General features: G+C 40.0%; 2 protein-coding genes across 4 annotated transcripts in view; one reads left to right on the forward strand and one right to left on the reverse strand.

Annotated features, from left to right (window-relative positions):
- The window catches only part of C22H9orf85 (chromosome 22 C9orf85 homolog), a 225,226-nt gene that overhangs the window by 75,861 nt on the left and 130,755 nt on the right, over positions 1-18,610 (reverse strand). For both annotated transcript variants that reach the window (XM_070590120.1, XM_070590121.1), the window contains exon 4: positions 5,975-6,105. In XM_070590120.1, the coding sequence (XP_070446221.1) occupies positions 6,006-6,105 (100 nt within the window). In that variant the 3' untranslated portion in view covers positions 5,975-6,005. The remainder of the gene's footprint in view (positions 1-5,974; positions 6,106-18,610) is intronic.
- On the forward strand, positions 4,488-11,105 carry C22H9orf57 (chromosome 22 C9orf57 homolog). Of its 2 annotated transcripts, none has more exons than XM_008513572.2 (4): positions 4,488-4,615; positions 5,146-5,256; positions 8,632-8,754; positions 10,101-11,105. In XM_008513572.2, the coding sequence occupies exons 2-4, from the start codon at positions 5,205-5,207 to the stop codon at positions 10,223-10,225; spliced, it is 300 nt and encodes a 99-aa protein (XP_008511794.1). In that variant the 5' UTR covers positions 4,488-4,615; positions 5,146-5,204; the 3' UTR covers positions 10,226-11,105. The 2 variants fall into 2 exon arrangements, with proteins under 2 accessions (XP_008511794.1, XP_070446223.1); XM_070590122.1 differs by having other exon boundaries at positions 4,506-4,611.

Raw genomic sequence — 18,610 nt, forward strand, 5'->3', positions numbered from 1 at the left:
AACACTCCCTGGGACCGCGGCCTACACCAGCCCAAGGATAGTCCATCCAACATCATTGCTCAACCTTGTCATTCCATGTCACTTATCCTTCTCACAGCCTCTTATCCCCAGACTACTCCAGGATTCTTTTCCCTGATCTTCCTTCCATCAAAGATATCCCACTCATTGGGCAAACATTTCCCAAGCACCTATTACGTGTTGGGCATCCTGCTAGAAGCTGGAGATATCAAGATGGCATTTGTTCACTCAAGGAGTTAACAGTCTGGTGAGAGAGAATATAAAGAGATAGTTCTTTTACAGAGTGCTAAGTGAAGTGCTAGAGTAGAAAATGTGAGGACTAAGCTGTTCCGCTCACACAAGACCATGAGGCTTGAGATGTTGAACATACAGTTCTTAGCATTTCTGTCATCAGTTTCCACTTTTCCATCCCTTCTGCTTCTGCCCTGCTTCCAGGCTTCATCATCTCTTGACTGAACAAACAACACCTTCCTAACTTTCTCCCTGCCTCACCTTTGCCAACCTAACTTTCACTCTTCTACCAGAATAATTTTTCAAAAAATTGAAATCACCATGTCTGGAATATAGTAAAAACTCATTAAATATTTATTGAATAAATAATGTCACTCCCTTGCTTAACACCATTCAGTGAATTTGTAACTCATACGGAGGTGCTTGCAAAACGTTCCCAATGATTCATCTCCTAATGAGGTGGGGAATGAAAACATATGTACACCCCAAAGGTAATATTCAGTAAAATGCACAAATCTAAGGTGTACGGCTCAACCTCACTTTACATTTGCATAAATACATGTGTCCACCACTTAGATAGAATATAGAACATTTTCATTTCACCCTAGAAAATTTTCTCAAGCCCCTTGCCAAGTCAGTCCTCCCTTTCAGAATTAACCAATATTCCACCTTCAATCACTATAGATTCATGTTGCTTGTTCTTGAGTTTCATATGATCAATGGAATCATACAGTATGTATTGCTATTGACTTAAGTGTCAGTATTTTGTATCCTGTCACCTTTCATGGAGCATCTCAGATGGAAATTTCCACTCAAAACTCTAAGACACTCAGTGGCCATTTTCAAGACACCACACTCCATACTGATTTCTTAGCTTTTGCCAAAATCTATTTCCTATACATATCAATTAGAAAGAGTCAGAAAAACAAATTCTCATTAAAGGAAAGAAGATATAGATAATATATATCAAGGAAAATATCCTCATGATTAATACCTAACAGCTTGTATTTGTAGAAACATATGTTCGTGGATTGACTAATCAGATAATGTCATCTTGAGCAAGGAAATAATTTTCTAACAGTGGTCCATTCAGGGCCAAAGACAAACTTGTAATGAAGATATGTGAGCAAAAAGAAAACATCCAGAAGGAATGGAAGAAAAAGTAGCATTAACTGAGAGCTTCTTATGGTCCAGACACAATGCTAGCTAAGCGCTGGGGATTCAAAAATGAAAATGACACATGATAGCTCTAAACTGGTGTTACTTTTCTAGAAAATTATTTGCTAATGTGTATCAAGAGCCTTATAAAAGTTTTATGTCTTTCTCCTAGTAATTCCATTTCTAAAAATTTATCTTAAAGATATATTCAAACACGAGAAAAATATGAGAAATATCAAACATGCAAGAATTATTAAATAAATTATAGTGAGGCCATTGACTTACTATATTGAATATTACAGAATATTACAAAACCTTTAAAAATATATTCTTGAGGAATATTTAATGACAAAATAAACACTCAAAATATGAAGTTTTCCTTTTTTTAAAAAAAAGCAGGCTACAAATCTATAGCTATGGTGTGATACAAATTATTTATGTGTGTATGTGTGTATATATGAGTACATGTACTAATGGCACATATGGATGACACACACGCTCATTTACATTTCCCCACTCTGTGACTAGAAGCACATGTTTCAGAATACTGTCAATAACAACCTACTTTTTCATCTTTGCCAACTTGATAAGCCAAAACATGTTATCTTAATTTAGATTTCTAGATACTAATAAAATCATTTTGCAAATCTTTGATTCAGTATTAATGAGGGTCTGAAGGAAAAAAGTACTCATACTCAGCTTGTGGTAGAAAAATTGATAGTTACCTTCAGGGGCAATTTTATAGTATCTACTGAAATGTTAAGTGAACATACCCTGAGAGAAGCAATTCCATTTTTCAGGATCTGTTTTAAAGAAACAACTTGTATAGATGGCCAAGGACGTATATACACATTGTCACATTGTTTGTCATAAAAAAACAGAAAGAACCTATGTCCTCATAAATCAGGGAATGGCTAAATAAACTATGCTATATCCATACCAGAAGATATTATATAGGATTGAAAAATAATGAAGTTTTAAAGACTGACATAGAAAGATTTTCAACATATTTTTGAATGAAATACAAGGGGAAAAATAATATGTAGAGTACGATACTATTATTGTAAAAATAAAACAAAAAACAATATTATGCAAATTCTCAAGTCATAAATATATTATGAAAATGCACAGAATGGAAATGATACACAGCATATGGATAATGTGGTTACATTTGGGGAAGACACTGGGTTTGGTAAGGACATGGTCAAAGAAGATTTTAATATTCTTGGCATTTTAATTTGTTTCAAAAAGAATGTATTAATTTGGAACTATATATTAACTTAGAAATAAACCTTTTTAAAAAATCAAATTGCTTTCTGAATGCACCAAGTTCTTCTGTGAAGATTATATGGTATTTTTTTAAAAAATCAAGACCAAACAGGGGCAACAAAAGACCCCAAACTACTAAAGCAATCCTGAGAAAGAAGAAGAAAGCTGGAGGCATCACAATCCCTGACTTCAAAGCATACTACAAAGCTACAGTAATCAAAACAGCATGGTACTGGTACAAAAACAAATGCACAGATCAATGGAACAGAATTGAAAGCCCGGAAATAAAACCACACATCTATGGACAGCTAATCTTTGACAAAGGAGCTGAGGGCCTACAATGGAGGAAAGAAAGTCTCTTCAACAAATGGTGCTGGGAAAACTGGACAGCCACATGTAAAAGAATGAAAATCAACCATTCTTTTTCACCATTTACTAAAATAAACTCAAAATGGATCAAAGACCTAAAGATTAGGCCCGAAACAATAAGTCTTCTAGAAGAGAATATCGGCAGCACACTCTTTGACATCAGCTTCAAAAGAATCTTTTCGGACACCATAACCCTTCACATGAGGGAAACAATAGAAAGAATAAACAAATGGGACTTCATCAGACTAAAGAGCTTCTTCAAGGCAAGGGAAAACAGGATTGAAACAAAAAAACAGCCCACTAATTGGGAAAAAATATTCACAAGTTATTTATCCGACAAAGGGTTAATCTCCATAATATACAAAGAATTCACACAACTCAACAATAAAAAATCAAACAACCCAATTACAAAATGGGCAGGGGACATGAACAGACATTTCTCCAAAGAAGATATACAGATGGCCAATAGACACATGAAAAGATGCTCATCATCACTAATCATCAGGGAAATGCAAATCAAAACTACACTAAGATATCACCTTACACCTGTTAGAATGGCAAAAATATCCAAAACCAAGAGTGACAAATGTTGGAGAGGCTGTGGAGAAAAGGGAACCCTCATACACTTGGTGGGAATGCAAACTGGTACAGCCACTATGGAAAATAGTATGGAGATTCCTCAAAAAGTTAAGAATAGAAATACCTTCTGACCCAGCCATCCCACTACTGGGTATCTATCCCAAGAACCTGAAATCAGCAATTCCAAAAGTTCCATGCACCCCTATGTTCATCGCAGCATTATTCACAATAGCCAAGTCATGGAACCAACCTAAGTGCCCAGCAACTGATGATTGGATAAAGAAGATGTGGTATATATATACAATGGAATACTACTCAGCCATAAAAAAGGACAAAGTCGTACCATTCACAACAACATGGATAGACCTTGAGGGTATTATGTTGAGTGAAATAAGCCAGACAGAGAAAGAGGAACTCTCTCTGACTCCACTCACAGGTGGTAGTTAACATATGGACAAAGACAACTGATCAGTGGTTGCCAGGGGAAAGGGGGGTGGGGGTAGGGCACTAGGGGTGAAGTGGTGTACCTACAACATGACTAATAATGATGTACAACTGTAATTTCACAAGGATGTTAACTTTCATACCCTTAATTAAAAAAAAAATGAAGACCAAACACCTTATATAATGAACAAATAGTATATCCATATGGCCAAGTATATGTGAACTAATTAATCCGTAGCGTGGTGAACACAGCAATCTTTAGCTAAATTTACAGTGAATCAGTTTAACTGTTGACTTAGTCTTATTATGTTAATTTCCTGAGAAAGGCGACTAAGGTCCATGTAGATCAGAGGGTTCAGGTGAAAAGTTTCCCTGTTTACTTGGGCAATTTTTACTGTTTAAACCGTTTGGAATCTAGTGGATCAGAGACTGGCCTTGTTTGTTTCAGTTATAACGGACTTCCTTACATCAGAAACTTTACCTGTTGTTACCCCTTAAAGAAGCTCAGATCTAGAAAACTCCCACAATACCTTCAGGAAGAAGGCAGGTAGGCCATCAATAACTGAAATGTTATATTTTAGCCAATTGGACAATTTCTTTCTCTTTATTTAATAAGTATTAACTATTGTTAACGATCATATAATGCTTTTCTTTAAAACTATGATTTATAAATATAAATATGATCATCACAAATATGATCATTTGCAATGAAGGCATTTGTTTATGAAGAGGCATAAGTAAATATTTTCCTTTCAGCTAATAGTTAAAACTATTTTTAACAGAATTATTATTCTAGAAACATCATCTGTCTCACTTCACATTTTTGCAATAAACAATTACAGTTCAGGAAAAAAGGAAGGCAGGAGTTGGTATTTGGTAATAGGAAGACACCTAAACTTAAAATATTCTGGAATTTGGAGAAGTTTTATGGTAAATTTTTGGTAAAGACAAGTACTTTATTTTTCCTCCTTCATAAAATAAACATTTATATTTTCTTAATGAGATAAATGAAATATAACCAGTCATTTCCCTTCTTATAGCAACTAACATAAGTGTGTAACTTTATTACTTTCCCAGGCAAGATTTAATGGTGGGACGTGTCTTTCCTTCCATCTTTCTTGGCTAGAAATCTGAGAATGAGAGGTATTGCCTTCGGTGGTGTTTTTATCTTATTCTGGCTCTTACGTGGTAAGTTTAAGAAAGGATAAATCAAAAAGAGGAAAATTACTTAAGAAAATGAAGAATTACAATATAAGTAGAGGGTGGTTGTAAATAAGGTTATGTAATTAAAGTGCTCCTAACTAGGCCTGAGTAAGCATTTAAATAATAACAGCTAACATTTATGGAGCACTTACTGTATACCAAGTAGTGGTGTAAACATTTCATTTGTATTAATTCATTGCATCCTCTTGACAACCCTATGAGTCAAGTGCTGTTATTTCCCATTTAACAGATGAGAAAACTGAGCTGGTAGATGGTGGCCCACATGTTGCCATGAGTGTTGCTAATTTGCAACTAACCAAATTAGGCTGGAAGCCCTTATAAATATGGCAAAGAAAGTGAATTAATTGGAACAAAAGAAGCACAGATACGGGGCTCCTAGCACTTTTCCTGTTATATGTGCTCTTTTCCACCAACTCCAACCTTCTTTCATTTATAAAAGAACTACATAAAGGAGATAATAGGAAGTTCCCAAGTCCTTTTACAGGATTCTTAAAGCCCCTCGGACTAGGTAGATGTTCGTGAAGGTATGATCTCTGACAGGTGTGTTCAAGCACCATGAAGGGAACCCTCCCTCTCAATGAAATGGTAAGAAGGTGATGCAGACAGCTGCTCTACACTGAACGCAGGCGCAAAGAGCGCAGGGTCGCTTAGAGTCAGAAGATTTAATGAACATATGAGTCACCTGGGGATCTTGTTCAGCTGCAGCGTCTGATTCAGCAGGTCTGGGGTGGGGCCTCAGAGTCTGCATTTCCAATAAGCTTCCTAGTCATGCTGATGCTGTTGTTCTGGAGACCACGCTTCGGTACGAAGAATCTAGGAGGCATCCAAGAAATAAATAAAATTCTATTATTGAGACTTAGACAAAGACTGGGGTCACCAACCTAAATGCCTAAAGTGTTTGAGCAGATAATATAAATGGGGGAAGCCAGCCAGCAATAAATCAAGGGGGGCAGCTGATCCCCAGCTACAGATGTTTGCTGCCACGGAGACGGGAGAGCCCAACATTACCAAATCTTCTGCTTCTGCAAGAGAAGCCAGAAATTCAGGTTTGTAGGAAAATTTTCCCAATTTTTAAATGTTGACAACTAATAGAAACTTTGAAGGCTCTCTGCAAGTTAAACATACCAGGACTGGCCCCGGGGCCACCAGTTTGTGGCCTCTGCTGCCCACACTACCCTCATCACTAAATACAGTGCACATAGAGTTCTGATTACCCCTTGCAGAGAGGGCAGCGAGAAAGGCAAACTGCATAGCTTGGGTCTTTGCTGCATTTTAAATCCTTATACTTCTCTGATGCTCCCTGGCGGTCTAGTGCTGAGGATTAAGTCCTTATACTTCTCTCCTGTAAAGAATGTGGAGGGGAGCATATGAGTAGGTAAAAAAAATCACAGCTGAATATCTACAGTGTCTAGGATATCATGAAAAAATCATTCAGGGAGGGCACAGCATTCATTTTGTTGGATGCGCAGGAAAGACATGAAGGTAAAAGAAGAAAGTTCAGCATATAGAGAAATTTGGAAGTAAGGTGTGCCCATGAAATAAGGGGTGGCTATTTAAAAAAGATCACCATCATCATGATTTCATATTTGTTTAAATAACTGTATATAGGATGTATAATAAGCAGTTAAGTAATTATATATATATAATCTGTTGAAGGTTCCCCACTAATAAATAAATTCATAAAATAGAAGAGCATCCTTCAGAATAAATCATGTAAGGAAACTATTCATTTTACATATAACCTGGAGCTCTAAATTTAGTTGTCAAATCGGAATATATCATGTTTTAGTTATGTTAATAAAACCAACAACAAATTTTCAGACAAAAAGAGACTGGAAGAAAGGAAATGGGATCCATGAACATATTTATAAGTGTTCTGGCAGTTGAACGACTACAGTCAGAAAAAAGGCCTAAAAGTTAAGGCATCATCTTCCCTCATAGTAAAGAATGTCAGAGGCAAGATTTTAGGAAGAAGGCTATGGATATCGGGTGTGGAATGAGAAGGAGGAGGGACCATCTGAGAGGGAGAGAAAGAAGCTAGAGCAGATCCTACTCAGGAAAAGAGTCCAGGGGCCTTAGGCAAGGCACAGAAAGATCTGGCATCATGTAAGCTCTCCACCTAGGCAGGGTCACTGGCACCAAAGGTCTGAGCCCAAGTGGATCTCAAAGGGCAAGTTGAAAGATTGAGAAATAAGTCCAGGAGGAAAACGCACTCAGGCGTGACTTGAAGAAACAGGCAGCCCTAGAATTCTGGGCAGGCAACTGACCCTGAACCTAGGAAAAGTCAAAATCTCCAGCAAGAAGAGGGCAACATCAGAAGGTTTGGGATACGCAAAAGGTAGGTGGCTTGAGTGACACGGTATGCTCGCTAAGAACAGGGGCTTAGGATAGCCACAGACCTTCCTAAGCTCCTGTCTTTGGCACTTGAGCAAGCTACTTAAAATCTTGAGGCCTCAGTTTTCTTTATGTGAAATGTGGGCAACTATAATACCTGCCTGAAAGGTTTTATTGTAGGAAATGATTGGGCTAATGCACGTAAATTGCCTAGCAGAGTCCTCGGCATAAGCTTAATTCTTAAAAAAATATTTGTTGATTGATCATTGCTTATGGATTGAAAGTCTGTCATGCTCAGTAAGAGAACCAAGGTGAAATTTCCAAAGTGTCTTTAGTTGAGGTGGAATCTGGGGAGAACAGTCAATAGTCAATAGCCTCATCAGCCTGCCTATTTTCTATTAAAAGAGATCTAATCCCTAATATGGCAGAGGGAGATTTAAAATACATTGCACAAAATGTCTAGTAAACTCTTTCTTAGTAGAATCTCTGGGCTATTTTTACATAACCAAAATGAATAACATTTCGAGCCACTGAATTTGAGTATTGACGATAACCAGCATGTAAGTATTGATCAAGCAAAAATTATTCACCGAGAACCCACTATATATAATGTGCCGCTTTAGACATTGAAATGAAGGCGTAACAGAGAATATATGGCTGAAATTAAATTTTCTGGCTAAATAACTTTGTTTTGATTTAATTAAGAGCAGAGGAACTGAATAAATTTTACCCAACTAAGTTGTTTAAACCACCTGGTCTCATTTCTAATTAGTATCAGTTCTGGGTGCTTCCAATTCATGAATGTAGCATATGCTTTAAATTTCAACCATTCTCAAAATAAAAATAATTTTAATTTATGTGAGCTTTTAGAATTAATTTAAAAAATACTACATACTTTTTAAAGTTGAAAATCACTGCTTTATTTTTGGATGTCTCTTCCCCGTTTTTTCTTGCTCTGGCCTCCATCTCTATTTTCCCCTTATTTTTTCGCTCCTATATTTGGAGATGCTGGATGTTTGATTTGTAGATACTGCAACCTCTCCGTCCCATTCCATGGATGTCTTTTAGACTTTGGAACCTGCATAGCAAAACCTGGTCAGCATTGTATAAAAGAGGTTCACATTAAAGGTAAGTCTTGACACTTTAAAAAAAAAACCTATTTAGGATGAGCACAGGAAAAATCCTTATACAACAGCAACATTCATGGAACATTTACTACATGCCAGATGCTATCCTAAGGACTTTACCTGGATTGCATTACACCAACAAAGCAATAATGGGCGCTGGATCTTGTCACTGTCCCTATTTTAAGGATGAGGATTCTGAGGCATAGAAAGTTTAAGAAATTTGCACAATATTACACAGCTAATGAGTGTTGGAGCCAAGATTCAAATGCAAGTACTTTGACTCCAGAGCGCATATTCCTAATGAATCTATATACTGCTTCATTCATACCCCTCACATCCTCACAAAAAATTAATACCAAATTTGCTGGGCCCTTCTAAGCGCAGAGCGCTGTGTTACTGCACAGGTTGCGTGCCCAGGCAGCCGGCCTTGTCTGCATGGATTAAAGAGCTAAACATAAAAATCCAAATCATGAAAATATTGGAGAACATATTTTAAGCTTGGGAAAGAGGAGGCCTCTTTAATACCCAAAAGGCAAAAGTCGTAAAAAAATGGATAGATAAATTTGAATATAGTGATATTTTGAAAATTGTAAAATGAATGATAACCCCCAAACTTAAGAAATACAGAACAACCTGGGTGAAAATAGTTGGAATATAAATAACAGAAAAAACTATTAATATCTAACCAGAATAAGTAAAGAGATTTAATCCTTTGTCGCTCGGTCCCATCTCAAGTATTGTAGGATGTTTAGCACATCCCTGGCCTCTCCTGACTACATGCCAGCAGCATCTTCTAGGTTGTAGCAACAACGTCTCCAGGCATCATCTAATGTCCTGGAAGCAAAATTGCCCCCAATTGAGAGACTACTGTTTTCTCAGGTTTCCTAAATTGTGCTGCCTTTGGGGAGTTCTGTAATCAGGCAGAAAATCAAGAGAGGTGGAGGACATCCGTTGCTGAGAATCACTTACACATCTAAAGGATCCTTCTGTGGATTCAGCCCTTTGAATAACTCATAACCTGTGTAAAACTGGGGAATGATATCAGGAAGTTTCCAAACAGCTAACGCTTCAGAAAGTTCTACATAGTCGATGGCAATTGCATGGCTTTTCTCATCTGAATTGGACAGCTATTTTGTTTTACAATTCCCCAGTTTTTGTATTGCAATGTACCCAACTAGAATACCTTTAGGAGGGAGTTCTTAAACATAAGATGACTGTGTCTCCATAAGTCCAGAGTTTTTATTTTGTCTCTGTTTTGTTCACCTGTTGGTTATCTAAAGCGTCTGAGGCCAGGTAGGTGCACCTCCCAAGGGACTCCTCAACCTCTGTCTCTTCTGTTGCCTTCAGGTGGAATTCAGTGGTATTCAGTTAAAGGCTGCACAGAGAACACAACTGTGTGCTTCAAGAGAGTTATGAAATCTTCTGAAATTCACACTACTCACTGCTGCCATCGTCCTCTGTGCAATTTCTGAGCCAATGGCCCATCTCTGAACTGCTTGACTGATCAGTCAGTTTCAAAGCCTGACCTGGTCATCCCAAGACAGCAGCTACCGTCCATCGGCCCAGTGCAAAAACCTCAGACCTGTGCAGGTGGTAGGAGTTACTGATTTGGGCTTTCAAGGTGCCCAACTCTCCCCATCACCTCTGACATTTCAGAAACATTCCTTTCAACACCATCTCTCTCCTCTCTTTCTGCTGAATTCTGCTTCTGTTGATTTCAGGCTACAAAGAAGTGAAAATGTGAGTGATTCCCTGAGTCAAATTACGCACATCATCTCTAGTTGACTAATTTTCCTAAATATTTCCGTACTCCAAAATACAGTTACAAATGAATGTATCACAAGATACCAAGAGACCTGAAAGCGTTCATTGGTTTCCAAAGCAAACTGCCTTGCTCTTTTGGGGTAATTTATGATAAGTGAGAAAGTGATTTAGCAAATACTAGGAAAAATAAGCCAGGAGTCTGTGTGTGAGAATTATAAACCCAAATGGTAAAGGGCTCACGCAGGTGCGAAGGTTGGCACTCATTTCTCCCATCTGCATTAGGATTTGCCCAAATTCTGGATATCCATATCTTAACCACGCCTGAGTGCTTTGGCTCATCTGATTTTGGCAGATTAAGCAATTCCACTCGAGCAGAGGAATAGGTTCCCATCCACAAGGAATTTAAAAGGGTTATGAATATGCTTTGAACTGCATGTCATTTTTTCATGTGCTACATATTCAATTATTCTCATTTGATGCCCTACTTCCACAATTTGAGATTGTTGTGTTTTAAAATTTAAAGTTGTTTTTCTCTGTAATTCCAGGAGTTTGGGAAATCCAAATGATAAATGATAAACCTCAATAAAACCTTCTTTTATTGTCTTTTTCTCAGAACCTAAGACAACATCTCACACACAGTGGGCCCTCAACAAATGCTTTTCTATAAACTTTGAAAAAAACCAAACATTAAAAAGCCCAAGGAAACTAGGCATTTCCCTCTACAATTATTTCAGCCATATTTCTTAGACTGTATTTCTTAGGAAAAAACTTTCTTCATCCTAAGATTTAAATCTATTTGCCATTATTCTCGCACTTTATGCATCAGCCACATTGGTAAACGGTGGTTACCCCAGATCAGTGAACTTCGTGTTTTTATTTTACTTTACTTTTTCTTACTTCTTTCTTGGGTTTTGAATATAACGTTATCTACCCAATATCATGGGGAAAAAATGATGAGATGAGATAATCAGCAACTAACTCAACAGGGCTTCCTAAAATTACTTCGCAGCCCCAGTGATGTAATGAGACGAGAACTAGGCAGTGGGTGCTAGGTTTTTTGTGTTACTAATTAGCTGTTGACCTTGGCAAGTCACTTTGGTCTCTCTGTACCTCATTCTCTGCGCATATAAGATGAAGAAGATCAGATCACATGATCTCTCAGATCCTTTCAAGTCCTAACGTTTTATGACTCAACATTGACTAACACCTCTTTGCTGTTGTTAGATTACAATAAGACTTGGCGCTGAAAACAGCCCACGAGATAGGCCCTGGTTATATGATCAATGCTCCCCTAGCTCTGTATGATCCAGGAAAATGAGAGGAGAGATGCAAGCCACAACAGCGGTGACCATCCCTGAAGCAGTTTACCTGCCTGCCAATTTGACCCAAAAGTCACTAAGGCAACAAAAGTAACCTTGGCTTCCTTGGTACGGTAGGCTGAACAATGGCCCCCAAAGATGTGCACATTCTAGTCCCTGGAAACTATGAAGATGCTACTTTACAGGGCAAAAAGGATTTAGCAGATATGCTTTAATTAAGGATTTTGAGATTAGGAGATTATCCCGGATATCCCGGGTGGGCCCGAGGTAATGACAAGGGCCTTTATAAGAGAGAAGCAGGAGGGTCAGAGAGCGACGTGAAGATGCTTTGAAAGTAGAGAAAAGGGGTCACAAGCCAAGGAGTGTAGGCAACCTCCAGAAGCTAGAAAAGTCAAGGAAACAGATTCTCTCCTAGAACCCAGAAAAAAAGCAGCCCTGTGGACACATTAGACTTGTGAACTCCAGATAATAAATTTGCTTTCTTTTAAAATGATTTGTTATAGCAGCCGTGGGAAACAAACATACTTGATCATGCAAGGGGCAGTGTGGCAATTTCACTCTCCCTAAGGCTGACCCATCCAGTCCTTGGTTTATGTGGGATCTGATTTCAAAAGAGGCATCTCAGTATCATACTGTCTTCCTTTCGTGCTAATGATTTCTCAATCACAATTTCCTTCGAAACACACAGATGGCCCACAGACATGCAATCGCATCTTTTCAGCTTACACCTCCCACTCCAGTCCCCATCCATTCAAGATTTCTTTGGCTGACAAGTTTATTTTTTCCCTGTCCCTCACACCTAAAGACAAAGTGACACCAGATTAACCTGATTTTCATCTATTTTTAAGACATCAAACCGAGTGCTGAGGATCTGAGGACCTCCCTGGAGCCTCTGAATTCCAGGTGGGCTTCCGTGTTGATTATGTTTTGTCTGCAACTGAAATAGAAACCTCAGTGGTAATGCCCCTTAATTCATTTAAAAGAAAAGGCTTTGCAATCGATAAATTGAGAGCATCCAGAGGACGTGGCAGGGAAGAGAGTGAAATGATTCTATTAGCAAAGGAGGGATGTAACATTTTGCCTGCTGGTACTTGGTTACAAGGTTTTCAGAAGGTCCAGAGAGCATATATTTTATAACTGAGATGGCCATTGCTGTTTTCCCCACTGGACTGTTGAGTCTGAGTCTCAGTAGCCTATAGTGGCACAGTGGGAACTTCTGGTGACGTGCCATGTCACTGGGTGACTCTTCCACAGATGCCAGCTTTTGGGGGAACACATGGGTGGACAAGAAGCTGCACCTGTGGGATGGTGCAACTCTGACTCCTTAGCATTTGCTTCAAGTCTGTGAGAAATGAGACTCTGGGCTCTTTTCAGGAAGCACAGGAACAAAGAAATAGAAGGAAATGGGATGGTTGATGACTGACCCCTGAGCTTCATAAGCAATTCTGAGTCTGACCAAGGACATTGGACAGAAAGAAATATTCAGATAACGATGGAGAAAAGTCTGGAGCCTTGAGTGTTCCAAGCTACATAAATGGGAAGCCATATTTTAGTTTTTGATTTTCTGCAGTGAAGATCGTCAGGTGCTAGTACCTTTGTGGCTAAAACTGCAGGCTGATGTGCGATGCTGGAGACATGGTAAAACACCCACATCTTTGGGGAGATCTGGGACCATCTCAGCACTCTCCGTCCAGAGTAGTTCACACTCTCTTGCCCAGTGGCTGGGCCACATGGCTGTGAATCCTACAGTGAAGGCACAAGAGGTGGCCATACCTGCTGAGGGACACATTTCTCCCATCGAGCATATTTCTCTGATCTTTGCGGATCACCAGCAGTAAGTAACACTGTAACCCTTTTGGCCAAACCTCAAATCCTAATGCTCCAACTAGCAAGACAAATACAGAAAGGCAGATCAATAATCTACCCTTCCCATAACTTCCTGGTGTGAGTATATTTTCTGTCTTCTCATCCCCACACATACTGAATAAAGTTATAGATCTGCCATCAGAAATTCTTATGTAGAACGGAACTTCAAGGCAGAGCTGTAACTAGGAATTTTCATGCCAGGGCAAGCATAAAACATGCCCTCAAATTAACTTTGTGATTCTTCTCTTGGCTCACGTATGGGTGAAAAACGCCAGTGTGCAAGGAGAGAGAATAAAGTAGATAAGAGAGAAACATCAATGAGAGACGGGAGGAGGGAGAGAGAGAGAACTCTTGCACCTTTGAATCTCTTACTCCCTTTGTTCCTGAAGTCCAGCTGCATCCCAGCTCATCCCACATTTTAGTTAGTCAACCCTTCCTCAGATTCTTGTGCCCCCAAATTTCGTGTTTGCCTGAGCAAGCTGGGTTTCTGTTGCTTGAGATCCAGGGTGCAGACTAACACAGAACCTCCCCAAAAGGTCTAAGAAGGGCAGTGGATGAACACCTTTGCATTTTAAGAGGATCACAGTGGCTTCAATTTGGAAAATAATTGCATCTGGAGGCAAGGAGAGCACAGCAAGCCACGGGAGAGAGAATGGTGGCATATATTAGGAAAGTGGCAGTGGGCATCTAAGACTAAGAAATATTTCTTGCACTTACTTTGTGCAAGAACCCTTCTAAGTATCAGGAAGACAGCAGTGAACAAGTTCTTGTTCTTAGAGATCTTGGTTATACTGGAACAAACAATAAATAACCTCATTTCTGCTAAGCAAATACCATGGGAATACACTCAGGCGGGTTAAGGTGATGGTGCGTGCTCTATTTTAGAAAAGATGGGTAGAGCAAGCCATCCCCAAGCAGAGATCTGAAAGAAGGAGGAATAAGTCATCCACCATGTGGAAGGTGAGCATTGCGGGCTGCAGGGACCTCAGAGTTCTCTTCTGGATATAGTAAGTTCGGACATTGATTAGACACCCATATGGAGTCTGAAGTTCAAGGAAGAGGTCTGGTGGAGAGAGAAATGTGGGATTCATCAGCAGATATATGCTATTAAATGCCTTTGAACTGAATGAGACCGCCTGAGGAATGAGAATAAGACTGAGCCCTGGGGCCTGTAAAATTCAGAGGCAGACTAGGAGCGTTCTGGCTTCTGCACTGGGGAGGTCCACCAAATAGAGGCTGGAAGAGATGTTAAAAGAGCCCTTCGGCAGGATCTGCCCAATGACTGCAGCAATTTGCAGGAAAAGATGATTGGAACGAAAATCAAGGAACAGAGCTTCTTGAATTTTAGGACCTATGGAAATGGTCCTAGGCATTGGAGCTTATGGTTTGGAAACTCAAATCTGGACTGGAAATAGATCCTGGCATCCATCATCCAGTCGCAAAAAATGAGGTCAGGATGAAGAGTGAGAAGAGAGGAGAGACCAGGGCAAAACTTTTAGAAAGACATGTATTGAATGGGGGTGGGCAGAAAGTGAGAAAGAAATCTGTGGAGACTCCAGAGAAAGTTCATGTTATTGTAAAAAACGAACAGATATTAGGACTTAGCACATGGGAAGTGGCTATGCTTCAGTCCCAAGGCTGAGTTGCACAAGGTCTGTGTCAGAAGAACAGAGGCTTTGGAGCGAAAAAAGACCAAGGCTGTAGGTTTAGTTCCACCGCTTAATAACTGCATAACCCTGAAACCGTTACCCAACTTTTTGAAATTTAACTTCCTTATTTGTAAAACAAGGCCGATAGCATCTACTTCACTGGCTCTTGCAGAGTGTCTGGTACACAAGTGCTCACCACCAAATTCTCTTCTTTCTTCCTCTCTGCCCTCAAGTTTTAATCAAAAAGGCAGGCAGGATAAGATAAGTAGCAATACAACAAAGGTGAATGTCTGGAGGGAAGCAAGGCTGCGGTGGTGAGAAGAGGCTGTATTGAGAGGGGGCGACTTGCATGGAGTTTTGGGGAGGGTGGGGCTCAGATCTGGGATTCTCAAATTTCCAGGGCCATCAAATGGCCCAGGGCAGCTTGCTAAAATGCAAGTTCTCGGGACCTGCTCCCAGGTAGTCATTAGGTTGGGGGTGGGGCCAGGCCATTCTGCTTTAAGTAGTGCTCAGACCGCACGTTGAGGAGACACTGATTCAGATAAACCGAAGAGGGTGCAGAGCATTCTGGGTGTGAGGCGTAGGGAAAGAGAATCATGGATTTGTGATCTGTGTAAGTTAAGTAGAGGGTTCATGTGAAAAATCACAGCATGTAAAGGAGAATATCAAGTGGCCAAGAAATGGATTCTGGAATTGTGAGTGAGAACGAGAAAGGAGTGAGTGGACACACAGCTTTGGTTTTAAAGACCTCCATTCAATTTCATGACGAGGAAGGGTCACAGAAGAAGAAAAAGCCATGGAAAAAGAGAGAAGCGTTCAGACCCATGAAAGGGAGAGTGCAAGACAAACAACTCTAGAGAGGGGAGCAGAGGAGTGTCTTGGGAAAATACTCTGTCACCAAAGAGCCATGTGATCGTGGGCAAGGACTCAATGTCCCGTCCCTCCCTTCTACCAACCGCAAAAAACAGGCTCAGTTTAGAATTTCTGAGATTCTTGCAAACACCAACTTCCTGTGGCTCTCAGTTGGGTGGAGGGTGGAGGGAAAGAGGCATGAACTTGGATGGGAAAAAACTACATTTTATTCCTTTATTTTCACTCATCTGTAACTGAAATTTAGCTTTTCCCTCCATAATGAATAAAAGCAGCATGTCACAATAGTATTAGAAGTCCCTGTGACTTTATCAAAAAAGTAGCAAATATTTTTATATCATATTTTTGTTATATAGACAAAAATTTTTGTTGTGCAGACATCTCCAGGTATCATTTATGCTCATTAACAGTTTGAAACTCCAGTGGTCATTATACCCAACACTAGATCTTATTGAATACATTGATCAAGCAGCACATGCATTATCAAATATTTGGGTTTTTAATATTTCAATATTCCTTGGTAATCCTATATATTCTATTTTTGCATTTGGAAACGTTATTCTGAAAGGGGGGCTGTTTATGTTATCTATTGCCGTGTAACAAATCACCACAAAAACCTGTGGCCTAAAACAACCATTTTCTTATCTCTTGTGGTTCTGGAGCTGACTGGGCTCCACTAAGCAATTCTTGCTTGGGGTTTCTCATGGAATTACAGTCAGACGGTGGCTGCGGCTGCAAGCATCCATTTACAAGGCCAGCACCTGGGCTGGGATCAGCTGAACAGCTGGGGTTAGAACAGGTGGGGTCATCCAGGATCTCTATCTCTTCAGGTGATCTCTCCATGCAGTCTGTCTAACATGGCAGCTTCAAGGCAGCCTGACTTCTTACATATCAGCTCGGGTCCAAGACAGAGGAGGCCAGAAAGAAACTGTAGTCTTTTATTACTTATCTTCAAAAGTCACACATGTCATTTTTACTGTACTCTTTCGTTTGAGGCACTCATGAAGGCCCACCCAGGTTCCCAGGGAGAGTACAGAGACTCTACCGCCTGATGGGGAAGAACCAAGCTTCTGGAAAAAGATGAGGTCTGAAATGTGGTGGAGGCACATTTGTGTAAAATATAATCTATTACGGGACAGGAATTTCACCTGCCTCTCAAATGGGTCCATGGCATTAAAAAAAACTATTAAGAATCCCCTTTGAGAACTTCATCAGGATGGAAGTTCACATTACATAACTCACCCTAAAACATCAACCACTTCCTTTGGATCCTGCCTGGTGATCATATCCAGCCTGTTCTCTAGTTCATTTGTTCACCTTGGTTTTTTGGTTTTTTTTAAATCTTGTTTCTTTGAAATTATCTCTTCCAAAGACCCCCCACCTCCAAAACACACACACACACACACACACACACACACACACACAAAAGCACGCACTCTTCTAGATTTCATTTTCCTGGCATAAATCCTCCGTCAGAACCAAAGTGAGCCTGTTTGAAACTCACCGGCAAATCCAGTTTTCTACATTTCTGAATTATATTTGCCTAAACAACTGGGCCCCCTCGCTGAAAACGCTGTTAGCAAACCTTCAGCCTGTGGGGAGCTTCACCTGCAGCCAGCGGCCTTTAGCTTCCTGGCGGCTCTGCCCTGAGTGACTCTGCCATCTGGTGGCCAACAGCGGTACTTGCACTCTGTGGTCCATCCTAATGGCTCCCTGCACTGCTCTCTCCTGGATCCAATACGCCAGCATACTCTGCTTACTCTCTAGGTCCCAGTATCCTGCACCAAGTTATGCAGAGGCAACAGCCATGAAAGTAAGCCAGGTAGTCTTTGTGGCAAGTATATGAATCACAATCTGTTAACAGTACCTGTGGAGGTGGTTTGAAGTCTGACAGGGGGAAAAAATTAAAAATATAGGAAAAGAAAAGAGGGAAGGTAATTTTGGGGCAGAGTGAATTCAGCTGACCTAGTGGATTATGTAGCTCTGAAGTTCAAAAAATAAGTGAGAATCATGTATGTACTAATGAGGACCACAGCTGGATTCTACCCCAGCTGCACAACTGACCAGCTCTGGGCAAGTTCCTTCACTTCTCTGATCCTTGGCATCCTCATCCACACTGTCATAATTATGATATTTATCCTGAAGAGTTGTTCTGAAAAGTAAACAGAATACCTAATGGAGGACACCTGGCTCAGCGACTAGCAGGCAGGAAGCACCCAGTCACAGGCTGCTTTAATTAAAGTTACTATAAAGAAGGTTCAAAATGTCAGAATCTTTTTTGTAAAACTAAACAAACTCTTATTACACTCATGTGCTTATGGTAAAAGAGAGATGCTAGAAATTTAGAGGGGGCTTAGATCTGCAGGAGAGCCTGTGGGAGAAGTTGGGA

This window comes from Equus przewalskii, chromosome 22 (genome assembly GCF_037783145.1).
Source record: "Equus przewalskii isolate Varuska chromosome 22, EquPr2, whole genome shotgun sequence".
Taxonomy (NCBI): domain Eukaryota; kingdom Metazoa; phylum Chordata; class Mammalia; order Perissodactyla; family Equidae; genus Equus; species Equus przewalskii.

Bases quoted from the DNA above. Each gene is read 5' to 3' on its own strand.
- C22H9orf57 (XM_008513572.2), top strand. From the start codon at position 5,205: ATGAGAGGTATTGCCTTCGGTGGTGTTTTTATCTTATTCTGGCTCTTA. The intron at 5,257-8,631 runs GTAAGTTTAAGA...CTATATTTGGAG, and splicing joins CTTATTCTGGCTCTTACGTG to ATGCTGGATGTTTGATTTGT. The intron at 8,755-10,100 runs GTAAGTCTTGAC...TGTTGCCTTCAG, and splicing joins AAAAGAGGTTCACATTAAAG to GTGGAATTCAGTGGTATTCA.